Source organism: Apteryx rowi, unplaced genomic scaffold (genome assembly GCF_003343035.1).
Source record: "Apteryx rowi isolate R43461 unplaced genomic scaffold, aptRow1 scaffold_9, whole genome shotgun sequence".
Taxonomy (NCBI): domain Eukaryota; kingdom Metazoa; phylum Chordata; class Aves; order Apterygiformes; family Apterygidae; genus Apteryx; species Apteryx rowi.
This window is the reverse complement of record NW_020451204.1, coordinates 3,599,635-3,621,272: the sequence shown is the minus strand read 5'-3', so window position 1 is coordinate 3,621,272 and position 21,638 is coordinate 3,599,635. Positions and strand designations below refer to the sequence as shown.

General features: G+C 43.4%; 1 protein-coding gene across 1 annotated transcript in view; it reads left to right on the top strand.

Annotated features, from left to right (window-relative positions):
• The window catches only part of SFMBT2 (Scm like with four mbt domains 2), a 98,027-nt gene that overhangs the window by 23,548 nt on the left and 52,841 nt on the right, over positions 1–21,638 (top strand). The window contains exons 4-6 of the mRNA XM_026091217.1: positions 11,795–11,883; positions 14,781–15,027; positions 21,112–21,209. Coding sequence (XP_025947002.1) covers positions 11,795–11,883; positions 14,781–15,027; positions 21,112–21,209 — 434 coding nt within the window. The remainder of the gene's footprint in view (positions 1–11,794; positions 11,884–14,780; positions 15,028–21,111; positions 21,210–21,638) is intronic.

The following is a 21,638-nucleotide window of genomic DNA, read 5'->3' as shown; positions in this document are numbered from 1 at the left end:
AAATGCTAGATGAACTCTTTTACAGATGGTTTCTGGTTTCATGGGGTGTCAGAAAGCAAGGTCACAGCAAACAAAGCTCGCTGGCTGTTTCCGTAATAATTTGGAAGCTCACCATCAGGTCGTGGGGAGGATCAGATTTCCAGTTCTGCTGCAAGCTCTGGGTGAAATTTGTGGAGAACCATGGACCAATCCTTAAATTAGACCTAACGCACCCTGGTTTGTCATTTGTACCACCCAACACTGTGTTTCTAGCAGCACCTTGGCACCAGCCTCGTGCCTGAGCCCTGCCAGGGTTTTCCAAGAAGGTGTCCTTCTGTCCATCTTCCCCGAGGTAAATCCATGCTGCTGGGGTTGGGAGTTCATCATGAAAACAAATGTGGCTTGCTTTTTCTTTCAAATCACTGCTCGTTTCTCTGAAGGATGGCACGGATTGAGAACTGCCAGATGTGGCCAGCCAAGCAGGGACTTGTTTCACCTGCCGATAGCCCTACACCAAATAATCTTGGATAATGCAAGACTAGATGCTTCAATTTTAGATAGGTGATGTAGGGTGAAATGCACCCACATGTATAGCTTCTGTCTAAAGGGAGAAAAACTCAAAGCCAGAAATGTGCTTTTGACTAACTTCTGGGACTCATGAGTGTCTGGTGGATTTGGTAAAAGAAAAAAATTCATAATTCAGCCTCATAGTCTGGTGCTTTAACCACTAACCAAAACTTGCATTTTTTTTTTTCTTGGAGCTTCCCACCAGAGCTAAGACGTGATTGTCTTAATTATTCCTCTGTAATCTTGTAAACAATCCAGTGCCTTTAATAAGCTATAAGCATCATCTCTACTTACTCTCATTTTCCTGTAGCAAATGAGGGGAAGAAAAGAAAAGAAAACTGGAATATATTTCTTGGACATCAGGTCCCTGTATATATGCGTTTATATGCTGATGCCAGTGTTCATGGTGGATTTTTGCTGTAGACTCCTGGCATTGCTGGGGAAAAAAGGCAGTTGTGCAGTGAGCTGGTTTGTTCTTTGTGTAAGGACATCGTGCTGCTGTAAATTTGTTGCATTTTGCAGAGCTGTCTCCAAAGAATAGCCTTCAGCACACGGCTGCGGGCTTTAGAAGTGAGAAAAGGCACTTAGCGCATGAGATAATTGGACAGAGTTTGGAGGCGTGAGGTCAGAGCCTTGGGCACGATGTTTATACTCTAATGACATCCCCTTCCAGCGCGTCCCATAACTTTTAGATGCTGCTATGGCACAGAATTGATTTGGGGCTGGCATGCCTGAGCTGGAAAGGGTAGGATGTAAAAGTGCTGCTCGCCTCCCATCGCAAAGACGAGTCAAGGGGATAGCTTGGGGCATCTGGATCGGGATCAAGTAGCCTCCAGACCTCCCTTTGCCCACTAGCTCCAATTTCTAGCAGCATCGGAGAGAAGCGGTGCAATGCAGTCCTGTGTGAGAGACCCCCAGGCTAATTTGTAACAAAAGAATTCGTAACAGTACTAATTCAGGGTATGGACCAAGCGGACAGCTGGATTGCRACTGGTTCTGGAGGTGACTCAGCTGGGGATGGATCCAGGAATTATTGGGTTTGGCTTTGTAGACATACCTTTTTTCCACTTGCTGCACTGCCATTCTGGAATTAATGCTGGGCAACGTATGAAACATTGTAGGTGCTCTCAGGGTGACGTTGGCAAGTGGCGCGTGTACATCCCCTCCGATGCTTCGGGAACTTTTAAACCAAAATTTTGCAAGGAGTCTGTTCATCTCTGTCTACCTGCAGAGGCAAGTCTCGGTGSCTGCAAAGATGCTGAAATGCCTTTTTCATTTCCGCGTGGCGGGGGCCATAGCCTGGARAAGAGTAGCTGAGCAGCCACCTGCTAAGTGCAGCTTCGTGTAGGGAATCTGGTATCCTTGCCGGCATCTAATATAGGCGTAKCAATAACACTTCTCCTGCAGTCTCACTCTGGGACCTGGGTYGCTTCTGAGCACTTTGGTTACAGCRCTGATTTTGCCTGGAAAACAGAGCTCTTGCAATGTTTCTGTTGTCTCTGTGGGTTAAAAACAGGTTTAGAAATTGTAATCAAAATATCAGATTCCCCCYRCCTCCCCGAGTGGTCCAAAAGTCCTTATTTGACAAGGCGCTCATCAAGACTCCCGGGTGTGAAGATGGGGAATTTGAGCTCTYGTCTCACGTGCTACACCTTTTCTGGGTATGGAGCACTGAGGCTAATGCAAACAGAGGAAAAAAAAACAAATAATCAAGGGATTTACGGGGAGGCTCGGGGTGAAGTGGAGAGAGCCATGGCGTCTGCATGCGCATTTTCACAGTGAGCTGTCGCCCTAATGGACAGCGATACTAATGACACAGGATCCCCTGTGGTTACAGGGTTCGTTCAGAGCTGTCRAGTGCCGGGCATTGCCTGGCTTTCAAAAGTGAGCTATTCCTGCTTAATTTATAATACTATGGTTGATAACAAGGAAATTTAGTTACCCAGGATTGAATCTGGTGCTTTACAAGGCAAAGGGCAATGTCATTGCTAGGCACAAGGGGGTCTGTGCTCTCTGTTTGGCCGAGAAGGTGAGAAGCTTGGAGAACATGGAAAGCGCATCAGATGGGTCATCGCATCCCACTGAGCAACGCAGATAGAAAGATCAGCCCATCACCATTCTTGATAAYGCCGCCAGCTCCGAGGTGATTTCTGTGGCCATGGGGATGTTTTCTGAGTCTGCTTCTGATCCCACGTATGCTGTATAGGGTAATGAGGCTGCAGAAGAGCTTCCTTGATCCGAAAGTGGTCAGTTCTCCACCGCTCGGTRTCTGGAAAGCCAGCAGCAGTGCTTCTCTAAATGAGCTCTTCTAGTTTGATCTTGGCTTTGGGGCTTAAAGGAGAAATCGCTTGCGTCGAGTGAAAGACCGTGGCTTTTGTAGTTACGCAGCAGGTTTCCTCCAAATTTATTACATAGGTAGCCAAGAATAAAAGTGGCCCTATGTTCCTGCATAGGATGCTGTAGCAAAGTCGGAATAATCAGCCTTCATTTATGCCTGCGGATACAAGGGAACAGATAATTGACCCAAGTGAAGCAGTATGTTCATGTCTGGAAGATCTTTTGCTTTCCTGAGTAAATTGTTAGGCGCTGCTTTTCCTGGCTCATGGCTGAGCAAACAATGTCAGAGTAACAGAGATGTTTCTGTCATTTGGTGCCTAATCTGGATGATGAGKATTCAAAATTGTGTTCCAGGGAAAATTAATATAAAAGCACTTGGAAGACAGGGTTACATGCAGCARATGCTCTAAAAACTTGAATGCCCCATCCCTGAGCACCTGCTGCAGCAGCTGGGTGGCTCTAGGTGACGTCCACGTCCATCAGAGACCTGATGAATGAATTGGTTGTGGTCCTGCATGGCCACAGTGGGGAGAGATGAGCTTCCTTCGGCTTCTGCTGTCTCTTGCTCTTCTCTTTCTCTGATTCAGGTGCTCCCAAACGAGGTCCTCTCCTTTTTATTCCCCCTTTTTTTTTTTTTATAAGCCATCCAGTGCAAGTAGGTTATTGACTTTAACTGAAGGGGAGTAATTAATCACGGTACTTATGAGGTGGATCATTTATTGCAGCTCGTCTGCAGGGATGGCAAGAGAGACAGTTGCTCCTCAGTCAATCAAGGCAGCCTGATCCGGGTTAATGGCACACAGATTACCATGCTGTTGGGATTTATTAGCCAAACTTCCCTTCTGATCTCGGGCAGTTTAATTTTTAAAGAGCAGCAGGCTCTCAAGCAGAGCATGTTTGTTTCTGTAATGTATTTTTAGCTAACGCAGTTGACTCTTCCGAGTAGAAATGCCTCAGCAGTTGCTGGTGGTGACCCTTCGACAAGCTATTTCTTGCTGGGCAAAGTGTGAAGACCTTACTAGGAGAAGGTCTAACAAAATTCAAAAAGTCACTTCAAGGTAATAACATCCCATCACCCTGGCCACACACACGGTTTTCTCTCACAGCATCCCATATCCCTGCCCTTCCCTTCTTCCACCCATAGTTCCCACAGGTGGATTGGAGATGTAGCACAGGCCAGAGAAAGCTTCAAGAAATAAATCACAACACCCAAACCACCYGCTGCCGCCTTATTGTTATAAAGAAAAAACTTAATTGAGGACTAGAGAAACCCAAGGGGAACAGGCAATCTGCAAATGACTCAAAAGGGTGTTAGGAAGTAAAATCTCCTGTGGACAGTGGGACAGGTTTTGTCCTTGTCATCTCACTTGCTTTGACCAAGAGATTGTAAATGGGTCATTTCTGAACACCTTGAATGGCAGCAGGAAGGATAACAGATGAACCGTACTGAAATTTGATATAGTTGCATAGACAAAACTGTAAGTAATTTTTAAGGTGAGARCCTAAAGCATGTGTTCATGTCTGTCTTCATTTGTACTGATATAAAAGAGGAGGGGATCATATCTAATCAAAGCATCCATTACTTATTGATGTAGTCTTGCAGCTGCACATGAAGCTTTACGAAAAAATATTCAGGTTCTGCTTGGCCAAATTTAAAATACGGTGTCTAATTCAAGGAAACATGTCCTTTGGTTACAGCACCTACACAAGTGCACAAAGTAAACAAGATTTGCATGTGCGCTCAGAGCTAAGGGTGCTGGTGCAGGCAGAACTGAATATTCAGGGATTAAAGTCTGTGCACTGGCCCTGTCTTGAATCAAGATTGTAAAAAGTGTAGCATGAAGGTTCTTTTCTCAGAATTGGGATCAGTGATCAGTTTAGGAGAGCCTAAAAACTAGAGCCAAATATTGTGAATATACAATTTAAAAAGCCATGCAGCATATTTTTATTATATGAAGTAGCCCGTATAGTCTGAGCAAATACAATTCATTTGAGGTTTACACATTTTTAAAGTTTCATTTATAAAAACTTTCGGGATAATTAGCGGTTACAGGAGTTGGCCTATCAGTCAATGCCATAAAACGTCTTCCAACAGCATACAACAGCTACTCATTCTGTTATAACTATCGCACTTCCTTCTAACATCTCCTTATTGGCCTGTTATAAATCCATGTGAATGGGACCATAATGTACTGCTGACTCCAGGAATATATTTTGCATGCACATGTATTCTTTGATATGCAGTTGCTTATAACTTTTGGTTTCCATGAAAATCCACTATGTTATATTATGTTCTTCAGGGGCTTTCCATATTTAAGATGGGTGCATAGAAGGTGATGATTGAACTCAGAAGTTGATATCTCTTAGTATTTTTGGCTTCATCATTAGGAAATCAGATCAACAGCTTTTTGTGMATTTTTTTTTTTCTTCTTTGCACTGCGTTTTCATCATTTTGTGATCTGTTTCAAAATACAGAACCTGCTGGTATAAGAACAGAAGATTGTTTGAAGTTTGAAGAAAGTTCTTTGAGGTTGTCTGTATCCACACTTGGCTTTTTCCCAAGAGCATACAGAGGAATCCATAAAGATCAATCATTTTCATGGAAAATGATAGTAACCCACTAACTAGCCTTTGATTTTTTTTTTCTGTTTTTTTTTTGGTTTTGTCTAGACTGTGCAGTGACTTTTGTCAAATCCATCTGTCCCTTGAGATGACCATGAGTTGGGGACAGAAACACGAATGCAAACAAACCCRTTCCCACGTCCGGTCTGGGACCTGGTTCCCGGGGATGTGTTTTTCATCAAGCTGATTGAAAACATTAGGATTCAACTGTTTTCTGTCAAAATGCTGCTTTATCAAAATGGAAATATTTTGGGGAACGTGTCAGTTTTGACAAACTGTTTTGATAGGTGAAGTCTAAACAAATTGTTTTAGCGTTCTATGTTGTTTTGATATAAAGACATCTCATTTTGACTCTGTCGTTTAGACCTTTATAACATAGTTACAATATATATTTATATATTTAGACCTTTATAACATAGTTACAATATATATTTATATATTTAGACCTTTATAACATATAAATACTGCATCAAAATTATAGTGACAACAAATTTAAAAATAAAAGAAAACACTAAGGTGGGAAGGCTTATATGTTCTTGCAATATGCTTTTTACCTTTTCAAAAACTACACGTCTTAATGTTACCTTAAAAAATCTTTTGAAAGTCCTGAATTACTTATTTGGGAAACTTGTAGTTTTTTTGRGACACTGATATTTTACTTTATTTCATAATGAAGTGATAAGAATTGCCCAGGTCCTGTTCAGCTTTAGTTACTTTTGCTAACTGTTTTTGTTCATTCCAATCCCAGGAGGGATTTAAATTTTAATAATAAGATTAGTTGGTGTAGCGAGAGCGTTGTTGCTTAACAGGTTTATCCGACTGATTTTGAACCATTTTGTAAAGCTGTTTAAGACACTGTTCCTCACTTCACATGCGAGGAAACTAAATCTCAGCACCATTTAGAGGTTGATGGAGGCCATTGGGGATTCTCTGGTGGAGATGTTGGAGGGTTGCTGGAGATTCTGGATACTAAAAGAAAAAAGAAAAAAAAGAAAAATCAAGAGAGTGTTTTTTTCTTTTTTTAAAAAAATGACAAGATTACAGAAAGAAAGCAAAAAATGACCTTTCTTCCTATTGTCTTCTCTGGATTGYGGGGGATTCGATAATGCAGGTTTGCAGCACGCTGGCATCTCTCCTCGGATCACCAGGAGCATGCACAGTGCAAGGTGAAAGAGCGGTTTCGGAGCAGCTACCAGTGAAAACCAGGGAAAATCCAATGCCCGGCAAGCGGTGCTGAGGGTATGTTGCATGTCCRCCACTCAACTGGTGGCTCCAGCTTTGGACCTCAGCTGCCGAACCCGGATTTGAGCCGTCAGATCCTGCTGCAGCCCAGAACCGTTTGCTCAAAAACGGGAAAATGAGACAGATGTACAAAAGTGAGAAAATTGCAGGAAGAAAAGAATAGAAGGAAGAGCAAAGGTGGTGGCAGGATGGATCACGTGGAAAAATAAGTGGGAAGAATTACTGTTATTTGGGGGTTACTGAGGGTTCTCCGTTTTTGGTGGAGTTGAGCCCTGTGTAAAGGGAACTCATCTTCACCGCCTGTGCAGTCACTTCTGCAGAAATAAGTAGAGCCTTATTGTGCAAGGGTCTTTTTTTTTTTTTTTTGCTTCTAATTTAAGAGTTTTCTATAATCTCTGCAAAGCTAGACCCTCCTCTGTGAAATGAATATTTTGCTGGAGGCAGGAGGGCTTTGTATTTTCTTCAGGAAGCCTTGGCTCTGCCTCATCCTCAGTGTCCGCATGCCGGACACTTGCTGAGTCTCAGGGTTGGTGCCACACTGCAACTGCTCCTTGGGAATCAGGAAGAACTGTAAGAAATCTGGGATCTTTCTCAGCAGTGTAAGATCTTGGTGAGATCCCAGGAGAAATGTAGTAGATCCCGGTCCAGGCTGGATTCCTCTCTCCATGCACGGATGCGATCTGGAGCAGAGCTATTGGCTCTGTACAGCTGCTGTGGATACACTTTGGCCCAGCAGCRCGCAGACCTGGCCTCTGTTTTGGGCTACTTTCCTCGAAAGCAGGTGCTTCTACAGCATTTTTGTGGCACAAAGATGCTTTAACGTCTTTGGCCTTGGAGCTGCAGAGGTGTGAAAGCAACCAACCGCGCTGGCTCTGAAACGAGCTGAAGCTGAGCCAAAGGAAACTGGCACATCTGTGTCAACAAGCTGCCGCTCTAAAACGGGATGCTGGTGTCGTCTGCTAGACCTGGAAAGAAAAGTATTTAGGAGTTTAGGGAGCATCACTTTGAGCGATGCCTGCCTTGCATTTGGGTCAAACTACAGCTAATAAAGCACAAGCTCTGAAGCTTTTCCCGTGGTGAGAGCATTGCTAATGTGTGTCTCCTCTCTGGATTATCTAGTGTTTAATCGTTCAGTTCAGCTCCTACTGTGGCCTTTGCATCAGTTGGAGCACCAAATTGAGTCTTTTTCTGCTACGCTGTCTCTTGAATCATTGCCCTTCCCTCTGATAAATTGGATTGCCGTTGGCCCCCAGGGTCTTAGACCGTTGCGCAATCTCATATTCCTCATTTCTCTGCACAGCAGGCCCTGTGCAGGACCACAGGACTGGCACTAATAGGAATCTAGTACTCGGAGCAGTATTGAGAGTCCTAGGATCTTCTGCCAAGCTCCGTGTCTTCATGAAGCATCGAAGTCTCATGCTCTAGAGGACCAACGAGTGTGATCATGTCCCCATTGTCTTGGTCAGTCCTCATTACTTAGGGTATCATGTCCAAAGTAGCCCCAGTGTAACTGGAATTTCTGCTTTCCTGTGATTGGGCTATTTGGAGCTCCATCATGGCATATGTGACAGTCCCTTTCCAAKGTGTCTTCTTCACAAATCAGCTGTGCCCGGCAAGGGAAGGGTGGGTGTGCAGTGGGATGGGTAGCTTTGAGTCCTCATCCCTCCTCGGAGTGGATTGCATGCATTGGTAAAAGTCTTCCTCCCAGATTTGTGAGTTCCCTGGATTGCAGAAAAGTAAGGGTGTTTCCTACCATGCCATACAGTTAGAAGTAGCAGGAACTTTAACACTGACTTTGGGGATTTTTGATCACTTTTTGAGCTTATGCAGGTCAGTAAGAACTGGAGTGACATGGATGAGGAGGAGAGCAATCGTGCACCTGTAAATCACTGCTTGCCCCTACCACACTTCACAGCTGGAGGAGACTCATCAGAGTATTTCCATTTGAAGGCTTCAGCAGCTGCTTTGTCCTGCATGGCTTTTGCTGAAGGACCTACCTCCCTGCAGGAAGTGAATCCATTCGAAAGGATTTATCAAGGAGTTTTATTTTGCTTGATTTCTTGTGTGTGAGCGCACACACGTGTTTCCCCCTGGTGCTGCAGATGTTTTCTGAAATTCCAGAGATGCATTCGGCTTCTGCATGGGGGGAAGTTCACAGGGGTCTTCAGTGAAGATGAACCCACTTTTCTTGAGGTGGATGCTCTAGTTGGGCATCCATGCATTACACTGCCAGATATTCATTTACCCAGAAGATTTTCCTTTGTTTGAATATTCTTGTTTGACATCTTGCTTGGTCCTTAAAGGCTTTTGCAGATACCATGATGATTCAGAGTCACTTTATTACTACTAAAAATTAATATTTGTACTGTATTGGCTTGAACTGCAGCACTGAGAAGCCCTGATCATGCTGCACAGGCACAGTAACAGTGCAGATTCCTGTTCCTAAAAACTTTCAGTGCAATCTCTTCTCTCACAGAGGTTTCCAGAGGCCCTAAATCCGCAAACAAAGAATAAAATAAAGCAAAACCCCGGATATGAGACTTGTTTGGAGAGGATGCTTCTGATTTAGAAACTGGGAGTTGTTCAGTTCTTCAGCTGAGTCATTTTGGTTGGAAAATGAGGTTCACCTTGGCACTTTTGAATTTGGGAAGTCTGTAATGCAGGTTTGAATGTTGTTGCTAAAGGCCTGGTCTTATTTAGGTGTCAAAAAGCAGCGGGGTGCAAATCTCTTAAAAAGGATGAGGGATTTGGGGTGCCTGCATTGAGAGACGTTAGAAGGGGGATGGCCTGGCAGAAAGCAAGACCTGCAAATCAGGCATGGTTAAGGCATCTCAAATCGAGCATCTGGAAATGGAGGCATCTAAAATCTGTTGTCGACTTTGAAAATCCTGACGCTTTCTTTTCCCTGTGCCAGCTTTGAAAGTTCGAACCGAGTTCTTTTTATCACATTTGTCAGTCCTCAGTAATGAAGCTCTGGCATTCAAAATTTGGCTGACAACTTTGTGGGTATGAGCCAAAATGAAGTTCAACTTGCACCTTTCTCTGATGCCTCCAGGGCTGTTCGCAGTCAGAGGCAGAAGCTTGCACTAGAGGGGTTCCAGTCTTATTCATTATGGCAATTACTGTGCTCTCACTGGTGCCAAAATTAAGCTCGTCATTTATATCCTAATGCAGGTGGACGGCAGCTGACAAGGTGCATGCAACGGGAATGTTGAAAGGGGAGGCACCATGTATAAACCATTTCTTCTCAGGCTATTCCTTCATCTTAAATAATGTCGAGGTCCTAAGTCTCCTGGGAATCATAGCAAATCAGGGTTGCAACAGAGTTAGAGCAGTTCCAGGCCAGTTTAAGTGTTACTTTAAAGCACTGGACTTCAGCCTCTACAAAATCTGCTAATTTTAAATACATTTAAATGCACTTGCAAGGTTGTTTAGCTCTATAGATTAAATTCATCGTTTAAATGACATGGGGGGAAAATAACTTTCAGATAAGGGGCACAACTCAGAAATGAGGTCTAGCAATATAAGGTCTGCTGGGCTTGGCTTCTCTCCTTGTCCATGGCCAACCACATGGGTTGCATAAGGTATTTAGGGTGTAAATTGAGTATGGGCCTGAGTTTATGCCAGAGTCCAAGTGTGCCGAGTACTTAGGCCAAAGTGAGCCCAAGTGAGAGCACGTCGTGCTTGGTTTCGTGGCAATAAATGGGGCTTTGCCAGGGAAACGCAGCAGCTGATCCCCATCTCTGGGAAGGGCTGTGAAGTCATGTTCACTGAGCTTTTCAAAGCATGTAGAAATCCCACTGGGATTTCTGTGGAAGCCCAGCCTACTACAGAGCAGATTGCTCTTGCTTGACTAATCTGAGATTTCCACAAAGAATGAAGCAAAGGAATTGGCTTCCTTTGAGCCAAATGTGGTGGCTGCCATAATTTCACTGTTTTGGAGCTGTGCTGGTTGATCCCAGTCTGTTTTCTAGTCCTGACCTTCCTGGGCTCTTCTATGGGGTAAGAATCCTTCAACCCTGTACCTAGTTGCTTGTTCAGAGGAAAGCTTTTTATTCTCCTATGATTGTGATTTTTCCCCTTCTACAGGTATCGCTATGTTTAGACCCATTTCTCTGTTTGYTGTCTAACAAGTTTTTTGGGGAGGGAAGAATGTTTCTGATGTGATCTAACTCCCATTTATAGGCAGGTGAAATTAAAGTCTGTTTTCTGGGTTTCCGACTGYGAATGCCCTGGATGAATTAGAGGAGGTGTCTGAATCTCTGAAGCTGAGATTTCCTGAATCACCTAAGGGACTTTGGTGCCCAACTTGCACTACGTCTAACAAAAACTGAAGAACAAGAATTTGAATCCCAGAGGCAGCATTTATCCATTTCAGTTTAAATCTTCTCAAACTGTGTTGACGTAGACTCCTAAAGAAACACAGCTTATGATGTTTGGCTCAGAAAAAATGGCTCGGCAAATTTTGTGAAGTGCAATAGATGTTCCTGGTAAATTGTTCAAGTCTTTCTTAATGTGCAAKTTTATTAATGCAGCTGGCATATGATGTTCTCGGGGTGATTTTTTTTGGCTTTGTGGGGAAAAGTGCCTGGAGTTCTGCTATGGTCCTGCCGAGGAATTGCAAGTTTGCATAACTTCTTTTCTCTGAGGCTGTTATAAAACATACAAAGAGACCTTATAAATCATATCTGAGCCTACGTGGTAAGCAGGAAACGAGTGTTTATGCAAGCAGGGACTAATTTTGAACGAGAGCGATGTAGCTGATAAGCCACGGTGCTGTAAATCACTGCCGCTGCCTGCAGCAGAGCGAGGTCTCCTTCCCTTATTTTGGGATCTAGCTGCACRTGCTTGCAGAGGTGGCCCAAGGACCTGAGCAAAGAACCAGCTTTTTTTCCTGGTCTGAACTGTGGTTGTATCCGAAACTTTACACACGTGGCTGCAAAGCACAGGACTGCTAATCCCAGAGGAAATCTCTCTAAAATATATGTGGCAAGTCCATTGCAATGTGCCATGCTAAGTATTTCTTTTCTTTCCCCACCCTCCACAGCAATCAAAGAGAAATATGTGGACTGGACGGAGTTTCTCATACACGATTTGACAGGCGCCCGGACCGCACCTGCAAATTTACTGGAAGGCGTATGTATTAGATTGCAGTTTCTCTCCGATAACGYGTTGTGGTGTTCGTGTTGCAGCGGTGTCCGGCGTGTGAGGTTGCGTGCTTGCGATGTCCATGTGCCGTTAGCGTGCCCGAGCCAGCGCTGGCCAAGAGTCAGTGGCAGCGCTGCCTTCACCTCTGCTGTCTCTGCTTCTGACCGAGTTACGGGGTAGTTTATTTTGCCTTTTATTTAATGAAGTTCGGTGCTCATAAAAGCCTGGACGATGAAGGAGAGGATTGAGAGAGCCTGTAGCAAGTAGGAYGCAGCCCTTTAGGACCCTGTTAACTCCACCAAACTGATGGCCCAAGCTTTTGGGTCTGGTCATGGTTGGAGAGGGGGCTTGGTAGATTGGTGGGGAGCACTGTCAGGTTTGTGTGTGTATAGAAATAGCTTCCCAAGTGCCTTCCCTCCTCAAGGTCCATCTAAAAGCAGGAGTCTGATTTAGCAGGGAAGCCGTGTGAGATGCCCTCAACTAGCAGCAGCTGGGAGAGGAGAGGAGATATCTCTACAAATGCACCCAGATGGCCAAGTCTGTGCAGCACATCCATGGGGACACTTGCCCTTGGTCAACCTCGATTCGCTTCGATGTCTTTGACAAAGATCTCACAGGGTCACCTTGAAACTGCACGAGCTGGGTGGCCTCTCCAGGAGGACCTGCTCTCGTGTGGGTGCTGTGCCTGGTTGACCTTTCTATAAGTGCTTGTGTTGGCCTTTTGGAAGGCGGGTGTGCCTCCAGGCACCATTTTTGATCATTTTGTCCCTCCTGCGTAGCCTATCAGCAGGGTTTTCTTCCCAATCGGGGCGAGCAGCAGCCCTTTCATGCCCCAAGCGACGCCCGTGTCTGCTGCCGCGYTGCTAGGCTCCCCCTACCCTTTCAGCTGGCAAAAAAAAGACACAGTCCCAGAGCAGAAATGCAGAGAAATCAAACAGTGCTGCAGCTTGAAACWCTTCCTAGCCCGTTCTCTGGTGGCGTTTTATGCAATATATGTGCTTAGTGGCGTCCRTGGCGTGCAATGTATGTAACTCCCTGTCAACATATTTGCTGTTCGTGAGTKCTGCAGATTCTTGTCGTGTTGTTAAATCAATATGCAGTGATGCCTTTTTTTTTTTTTTTAAACACTCTAGCTATGCATATAAAGAGTTGTTGCATTATGGTAAACGTTAATATTTCATGCAACCCARTTATTCATCTTAGCCGCTCAGTTCTCAGGGGGAAGTGACAACCCATTGGCTTAGGATTTAGCGCACGAATCAGAGAAGCAATATTAGCTTTTTTTATTGCCAGGGATCTATTATAATAAGTTAAATCATTACACTGTCGTTCAATGTTAAAGAATGTTTTGTTGCAATGAAGCTGTTGTTTGAGAGAAGAATCACATGGAAGTAGATTTCCATGATATTATTAAATTTTGACACTGTATTTTGCCATTAAATAATGTTTGAAGAGATTATACAGGTGTTCCTAATRTATACAATAGAGGAGTGGCTTATAATGGCAAATATGTGGTTCTGAGGAATATCTATTAATCATAGAGCTGGACAAAACTGTACATGTGATAACATTTTAGTTAATTTTAATTATATTTTTTACCAAATTCTCATTCTGTTACCTGCATTTTTGGCTTAATACAAAGGAAATCAAAATTAGTTGCATTTCAGAATTTTGAATATTTTCAAAATTCAGACAAAGAAAATTTTTTCTAAAAATATGGCTTTCACCTTTCTTTTTTCCAGCTACCCTTAGAAAGAACCATTCTCAGGCTGACTATGATTTAAAAAATAAATATTTTAAAAATACCCTGAAAGGTATATATATTTTTAATTCAAYTGAAGTGGTACAAACATACACACACACAAATTCACCTGGTCTTTTGCATATTTTGCCTGTGCTTAGCATCTCTTTTAAGGGCTCCTGAAGCTTTTTTGGGGAGCAATATTTCCAACTCTTGGGGTGATTTTTAGTGCTGATCTTAAAAACCCTGGAATTGAGAAATTGTGAAAGAATCCCGACTTGGATTAAAAAAAAAAAAAATTCCTGACAGTTGTGGAGAGGAGCTTGACGACACAAACAGGCTCACAGTCGTAAAACAAAAATGCAGACCCCCAAAGGGAAGATTTTGAAAAACATCTCATGATTTTTTAATGCCTGCGGTTAGCAGCTTTGCAGGTGTAAAGTTAAGCACATGTGCAAATGGTTGCAAAACTGGGATCACAGAAAATACTGTGTGTAGGCAAAGAGCCTCATCTGCTGGCGTTTCTTAGTGGCTTGACCCGGAAAATCCTGTGTGCCTTGGGTTTGAGCCGAAGCCCATGAAAGCTGGTGGGAATCTGCTGTTGGCTTTGGTGGGCTTTGGAGTAATGACCCTCTTGCACCTGTGGCGGTGGAGAACAATTTGCTGTCCATGTCYATAGGAGCAAGCTCAAGTCTTGGGTGGGAAAGGTCAGCACACAGAGGGCTTTCAGGGTCATGCCCTAAATAGTTGCCGTTTAGGTAACTACCAGGGTCCAGTCCTGTGATTGGTTCTCACCAGCTGGAATCGATGAGAATTTGGTTTGAAATCCCCCAATATAACTGGGCTTTGAATCGTTCGGGAGCATCYTAAGGGGATGTGCCTTATGAGCTGTTCCACCTTTTATTATTCTTTTTTGTTGTTGTTGTTGTTGTTGATGTCGGTTGAGGAATTAGCACAACTGTTGTTTTCTGTTTTACTTCTGAATTTGCACTTGGAAGACATTGGGTAAAATAGAAGAAGAACAGACTGTTTGCTGATCGCTTGGATGATGGTGTGAAAAACAAAAATAATCTGCTGTCATCTGTTTCCTTGAGAAGTCTTCAAATAAAGTTTAAAATAAGGAGTTTTGCTTCTATTCAAACAGCCTCTGCGAGGAAAAAACCCTGTAGACCTCATTACAGTTGATTCCTTAATAGAGCTGCAGGATTCCCAGAATCCCTTTCAGTACTGGATAGTTAGTGTGGTTGAAAATGTTGGAGGAAGATTACGCCTTCGCTATGTGGGATTGGAGGAGACTGAATCCTATGACCAGTGGTTGTTTTACTTGGATTGCAGACTTCGACCAGTCGGTTGGTGTCAAGAGAATAAATACAGAATGGACCCACCTGCAGGTAAATAGCTTCTTAAAAATGCAACCTCTGTTCTCTGCGTTTGCTGATGTGTTGAGATATTTTTGCAAATATGCTCTTGTTCTCCAACATTCACATTGCTTTGACTGTAGTTTCTACCTGGAAAACAGATTGTATGCGAGAGCCAGCCCTGTAGGGTATTTGGTATTTTTTATTTAAAAGACTGCAGCTTTTGTCCTGCATTGCCTCCAAGGGAGCAAAGTTTTTGCAAGTATGTTGGACCAGGTTCAGCTTCAGGAGTTCCAACTTAGAGAAGGAGGTCTCTAGAGTTGAGCTGAGTGTTCAGACCAGGTTGGAAGGAGGAAGCCAGGGACTGCAGGCTCAGAAACTGTGGAAGTCACAAATCCAAGGGCAAGAGATGTGCAAGAGGCAGGAGCTGGGCAGAAGGGTCAGGCGCAAGCAGGCTGTGTCAAGGCGCAGGGYGAGAGCAAGGTCTGGGGATCACCTGAAATCAGACTCCAAACAGCAGGACTGGGTTCAGCGAAGGGAGCAGGATCAAACAGGCAGGGCAGGAAGGAGGGCAAGGCTGAGTGTAGGAGGAGAGCAGATGAGAAACTAAGCATTACTAAGGAAATTAAGGTTTAGCAAGCATGATCAGGCCTAGGAACCATAGCAGGGGATCAGGGCTGCTGGCAGCCTCCTGGAGGAACCCCTGTAGAGGCACCCAGTGGCAGCATCTGGAGCTGTGCCCATTTCCATGGACAGAGTGGCAGGTTATCTGGAGGACTGACTCCCTCCAGGCAGTGCCCATTACTCTGGGGGAAGACGGGAAAGGTGATTTTTTTTCCCTGCAGGTTCCATAATATCGGTCAAAACTCTGTGGAAGTAGCTGGACAATTGGGGTTTTCTCTGCTCATGGTATTTAACTTAARAGTTGGTCTGACTTGAGTTGGGTGAGTTGGTCAAGTCAAGTTGTTTGACTTGAGTCCTCTTGGAGTTAGGGATTTGGTTAAACATGACAGCTTAGCCTGCTGCATGTATGGTCTGCTTTGGGGTAGAAAACATTCAACATCAGCATGATTCATAAAGCTGTGGCTTATACTCAGGGCTCCAAAGCAGCTTGCCGAGTCCTGTGGAGCATGGCCCACCTTCACCAGTTGTCTTCAGCTTCAAGCTGGACTCCCCAGAACCACAATTCCCCCTGCAAGTTGAGGTGATTTCTTGGTTAATGTATAGGCTTCAACACAGCAGACCTAGATTTTATTCCAGCTTTTCCTGTGTAGGTGGATGACTTGTCCAGGTCTGTGCCTCCTTTTCCTCACGTCCTGGGTGGAGGTTTCCCACTGCTGTCAAGCGGTGAGGGAGAGAGAGTCCTCCTTTGGGCAGGTATTTCTAATGTGACTCTTCTCCGTCACACCCAATTGGGAGCGGTTACCCCCGATGGTGTTCACGGTGTCTGTCCAGGTTGAGGGTCTAACTCAGGGTCTCTTCAGCACTCTGCAGAAATGCTTGTTTTTCCTCACTGATGAGGTAGGAAGTCGATGCTCCCTTTCACTTCTAAATTAGATGCAAACAGTAGAGAGCATGAATATCACTTGCTCTGTTATTTCACACAGTGTTTTTCGTTACAGAGAAACAGCTTTTCATTGATCATATCTGAGCCCTCTTGTCCTGTGTAGGCTTGGTTAATCAATATAGAARTGGCCCTAATCACCTTTGTACTTCCTCTTTGTTTATTCCATTCTCTTTTTACTCTTTCCTGCTTTTATCTGCTTGTCTTTCCTTCTCTCTTGCTCCTTTTCTTTCGGTTGTCCTATCACTAGGCTGGTTATTGGACTCTCTTTCTTTGCTGAGATTGTGTATACTTCCTCTCTCCTCTCCTTGATTTCACTGCTTTTTGAATTTCTTTGTCTTTTTCTCTCCTTGTCATTTCTCTGGCTGTTCAGCTMTTGGTGGACATTGTTATTAGTGAATTCTGTGGCCCAGATCTTCATCCTGACTTCCACTGACTTAGATAGATGTGCATTGCTTTACACTTGAGGTTGTGTCTCATTAGAGGTCCCTGAGAAACAGACCTTTTAGTTCTTCCGTTTGTTCATGAGTCCTCTCCTCCTGAATGCTTCCACCAAGGATRTTTTCTTGATCCCTGCTTCTGTGCTACCCAGTTGTCAGGCTCTGCGGTCCAGGAGTAACCAGTCAGAAATGGGAATCTGATGAGTTTCTAGTTTAAAAAATTTTTGACGGTGCCTCAGAGATCTTTGCTTTGCTTGTGGAGATGGGAATGCTGCTTGTTCCATCTCCGACACCGTGAACTGTGTTGGACATTTGATGTCAACACAGTCATAAAGCACAACAGATAAAGTTTATCGAGAGACAGTTGTGATATCACATTAACCCCCAGGAAGGACAGGGAAATCAGTGAAGTGGCTGGTGCTCAAGGATCAGAGGATCCATTGCAAAGTAAAAATCATGCAAAAGAAGTCTTGGAACAAGCAGGCAGCTGAGCAGCAGCCAATTTTCAGGATGAGGAGCTGTGTGGCAGAGAGCTCTAAAGAAATGYAGCGATGAAGTCGCTGAACCACAGCTGGTGATAAGTAATCTCTCACTTAAAACCATCCTGGATGCCAGCAGGCTGGGAGGTGACTAGTGGGATGCCAGTGTTTAAACAGCAAGGCAGTGTTCCCCAGATGGCTGGAGACCAGGAGAGTGTACTGGGGACACATCCCTACCTGCTTAACCTCCTTCCTACACGCTTTCCCAGGCTGCTCTTACTGGCTTCTCTAGTAAACAGGATTTGGGCTAGAAAGACCTTTGCTATGACCAGTATGGACCTTCTTAGGAAGGAGAAACAATCTATGGGCAATATGCTGTTATTCACACAGAAGGAATTAGATTCATCTGCTGTAGTGTGGGCATTGAAAAGATGCTTCAGCATGAACTAATTATTTTTTGTTTACGATCAGTGGAGAGAAGTGGGTACCAGACAGCAATTCCTCTCATCCAAAACATATCTAACATAGGTCAGATGAAATGATGTCTTCATAAGCCTATTTTTTCCCCACTCCCCACTCAGGGAATTGAGAGCAACTAGCACAAACCTGGTCATCTAACTTTTGAAGATCTGAAGCCAGCTGAGATGGCTCCTTGACTGATAAAGGAATGACCTTAGTTTGCATATCAAAGCCTATATGAATCTCTTCCCAGGAGATGCTGAGGACCCTCAGCTCCTCTCAGAATCAGGCTCTGAGTGCCATGTGCACAATTACTATAAAATGAGGTGGTTCAGTTGCACTTCAGCCCTGTGGGTTTTTACAGTGCTTTGCCTGCCGTTGACTCAAATGTTGCATATGCACCATTAACTTTATTTCCCTATGTGTCTGGGCTGCGGTTTCACTATGCTGATCCACTTCTGGAGGCTGCCAGATTGAGGTTCACCTTTCCTAGCAGGTTCAGAGATGGCCAAGCTTCCTCTGCGTGGCTGGTACTGCTGGATCTTTCAAGATGCAGAGCACATCTTGCATCCTATAAAGGAGATTCTGTGGGTCCAGAAGTTTTTAATGCTTCTGTGGAGAGATCTGTTTTCTGAGGCTCTCCAGATCCGAGCACCCACCTTAATGTGCAAGAATTTGCAAGAGAGTCCTTAGAAAATAGCACCCTTGCTGTCTTCTCCATGTGGGAACTTTCAGGAGCTCTTTATGTCCTGCAAGCCATTTTAACTAATGCAGAGAGGGAATAGCGTATTTTTTTCTCCTCAGATATATAGCTGAATCCAAAATTAGCCTTCTTGCTAGTGCAAATTGGCAGAAACCCCTTGACACAGAGCCACTGGTGGTCTTGCCTCAACTGTTTATGAGGGAAGAGATTATCTCGTTTTATGTTGCTTTCTAGTTAAAGACAAATTGGCAGTCATTTTAATTGCTCACTCCTTGTTAACCTAAATACAAATTGACACAGTGCACTTTGGTCAAATACCTGCAACACTATCACTTAAACAAAATGCTTTATGCTCTTTTAACCGYGCAATTTAGTGTCCGTAAACTTGCTGGCATAAGTTAACCGCCACTGTCTAATGAAATGCGCACATAATATTGCTTTCTGGTTATTGAAATCATTAGAGTTGTCTTTATCTTTCAAAGCTTGTTGACTCTGCACAAAAAATTGCCACTGATTTTGAGCAGAGTCACCCAAAATGCCACCACTTTCTTTTCTCCTGTGCTTCACTGCTATCGCACAGTAGAAGAGGGAAGTCATAGCAGGGTAAATAGAAAAGGCCATGGAGGAAACGATGCCCTGGGCCAGACCTTCTTTTAAAAAAATATATATATATATTTTTTTACATTCTTTGACCATCAAGGTTACCTCTTCGGGGTCTTCTCAACAATGATGAGTTCTGGGAGTTATTTTCCCATGTTTTCCTTGCTGTCCCGCCATGAAATGTTTGCAGAAGATGGGACAGTTGGGACCTTTGCTGGTCTGTGCTGAGGGCAGCTGAAGCAACAGGTGGTCTGCAGCTTGGGGCAAAATCATGAAGAATTGAGCATTGCCCTGTTTGGCGTCACTGAATTTGGAAAGGGAGAAACAAGGCGGGTCGTTTCCCTTCCTGCGCTGCAGGCTGATCAGAGGAAAGGGAGAACTGGAGCAAGAGGTCTATGAAATAATGAACAATTAAATGAAGAGTGAACTTCTTAACGCTCATGACCACTGCATGTGCTGTAAACAGAGGCTTGAAATGTATGTTCCCATTAATAATCAGACAGGCAAGGAATGCAAAATACAGCCCTGAAAGGTTAACATTTCCCTTTAAGTGTGTTTAAATTCATATGCATATCCTTGATGTCTGTCTGAAGTAGCAAGGTTTGATATAGTGGAAGTATAAATACATCCACTTCCAGAGAGTGATTCTGCAAATCCTATTTTGATAAGGTCTTAAATCTGTTGAGATCAGAACATAAAATTCTCTTGTACTGTCAGTGCTAGGTGAAAGCAGTGCTTGCCAATTCCTTTTTTTATTTTTATTTTTTATTTTCTCCTTCAGAATTGTAAGATACCGCAGTAAATCTTCACTAGCCAGCAAATATATTTGGTTATTAGATGTGCAGAATTTAAATATAAATTGGGCCAAATTAAACTGTGATGTAACTGTGTGAAGCCAAACTGACAAAAGAAAAGCTTCCTGCTATTCACTCTGCATCAAGGTTCAAGTTTATTATTGGATAAATGTTCATTTTCATTTTAATGATTGTTGCAATCTATCTACCTATCTTGTTTCTTTAAGACTTTGATATGAATGCTCTGCAATAACTTGTTATGGGCAGGATAACAATATGTTTTCTAGGGCAGAAGTAAATCCAATATAATGTTCTTCATCATTGTATTGTTTCCTACATTGTTTCCCTTGATGATTCATAGGCGTTTCACGGCAATGAATCATGAAGGGCTGGCTAATATAATGATTTAACGATATTAAACCTATTTAAAGAAACTCACTGAAAGCAATGTGAATCTGCACAAAGATGTTGCCAAAAAAGTATAGTGAGCAGAATTCATAAGGATTAGTCGTTGCATTGCTGCGATGCTCCAGTTTCAGCGTGGTACCAACAAATGTGTCTGGGTGGAGATTTAGCTGAAATGTTCCTTGCCTTCCCACACCTACCACCCCATAATAAAAGAAAAAAGGAAAAAAGAGGCTTTCCAATCAACTGAAGCATCAATAAAGACATTTCTGGTTTTGTTCAAATGTAATTAATATTGGCTGAAAACCTGAGGCTSCTCAGCCTGCAAAACATCAGGTATTTTGAGAACTGAAAGTCAGAACAGGGGGTTTCTTTTTTCCAAGTAATGAGAAAGTGCATTATTTGTTTCTTCAACAGAAAATGAAGAATGTGTATTTGTCTGTTTTTTACTCCAGGTTAGAAAACACAATCTTCCTCAAATGCGCCCCTGCTAGTTGCTTTTGTGTTGAATTTATCCACACTGTACAGCTTCAAATATACACGCTGTTCATTTTACTTTGACTATCCATTTTCATGACACAGGGACTTAAGTCTTTCAAAAATGTTTCATCCCTGAACAGTCACCTTTTTCTGTTGTTGTTGTTTTTTTTATTTTTTGTTATCTTCCCTTTAGATATCTATTCTCTGAAGACTATATCTGAGTGGAAATGCGCTCTGGAAAAATCCCTTAATGATGCAGCAAATTTTCCTCTTCCGATGGAAGTATTCAAGGTAAAAGATGCACATTTCTCCTTCGGCTACGGAACCCGCAGTGAATAAATATCATGTGGCGTTTAGCAGCTGGTGTTAAAACTTTTGCAGGAGAACGCTCATGCTCTAATATATCCACTGTGAAAGGTCGCAAGTGAGATGTTTCTATAAAAAGGAGTTTTGCTCTTCTGTGGACTTCCCATTTTTGGAACTGGCGTCTTGTAGGCCGTGATGGAGTGATCAGCACTGATTTCTGCAGCATTATTTTTGATGTGTCTTATTATATTAAGCCTGTGCAAAAAGCATCATAGACAAACCATGAAAACATAGGGCTAATTTAAAGTAAAGTAATATTAAAGTGGGCATAAGCTAGCCAGCTTTCTGGGAGCTTTATACCCAAATCTTCATGTGGTCACATGCCGCAAGGCAGAGGAACTTCCTTCAGGGCCC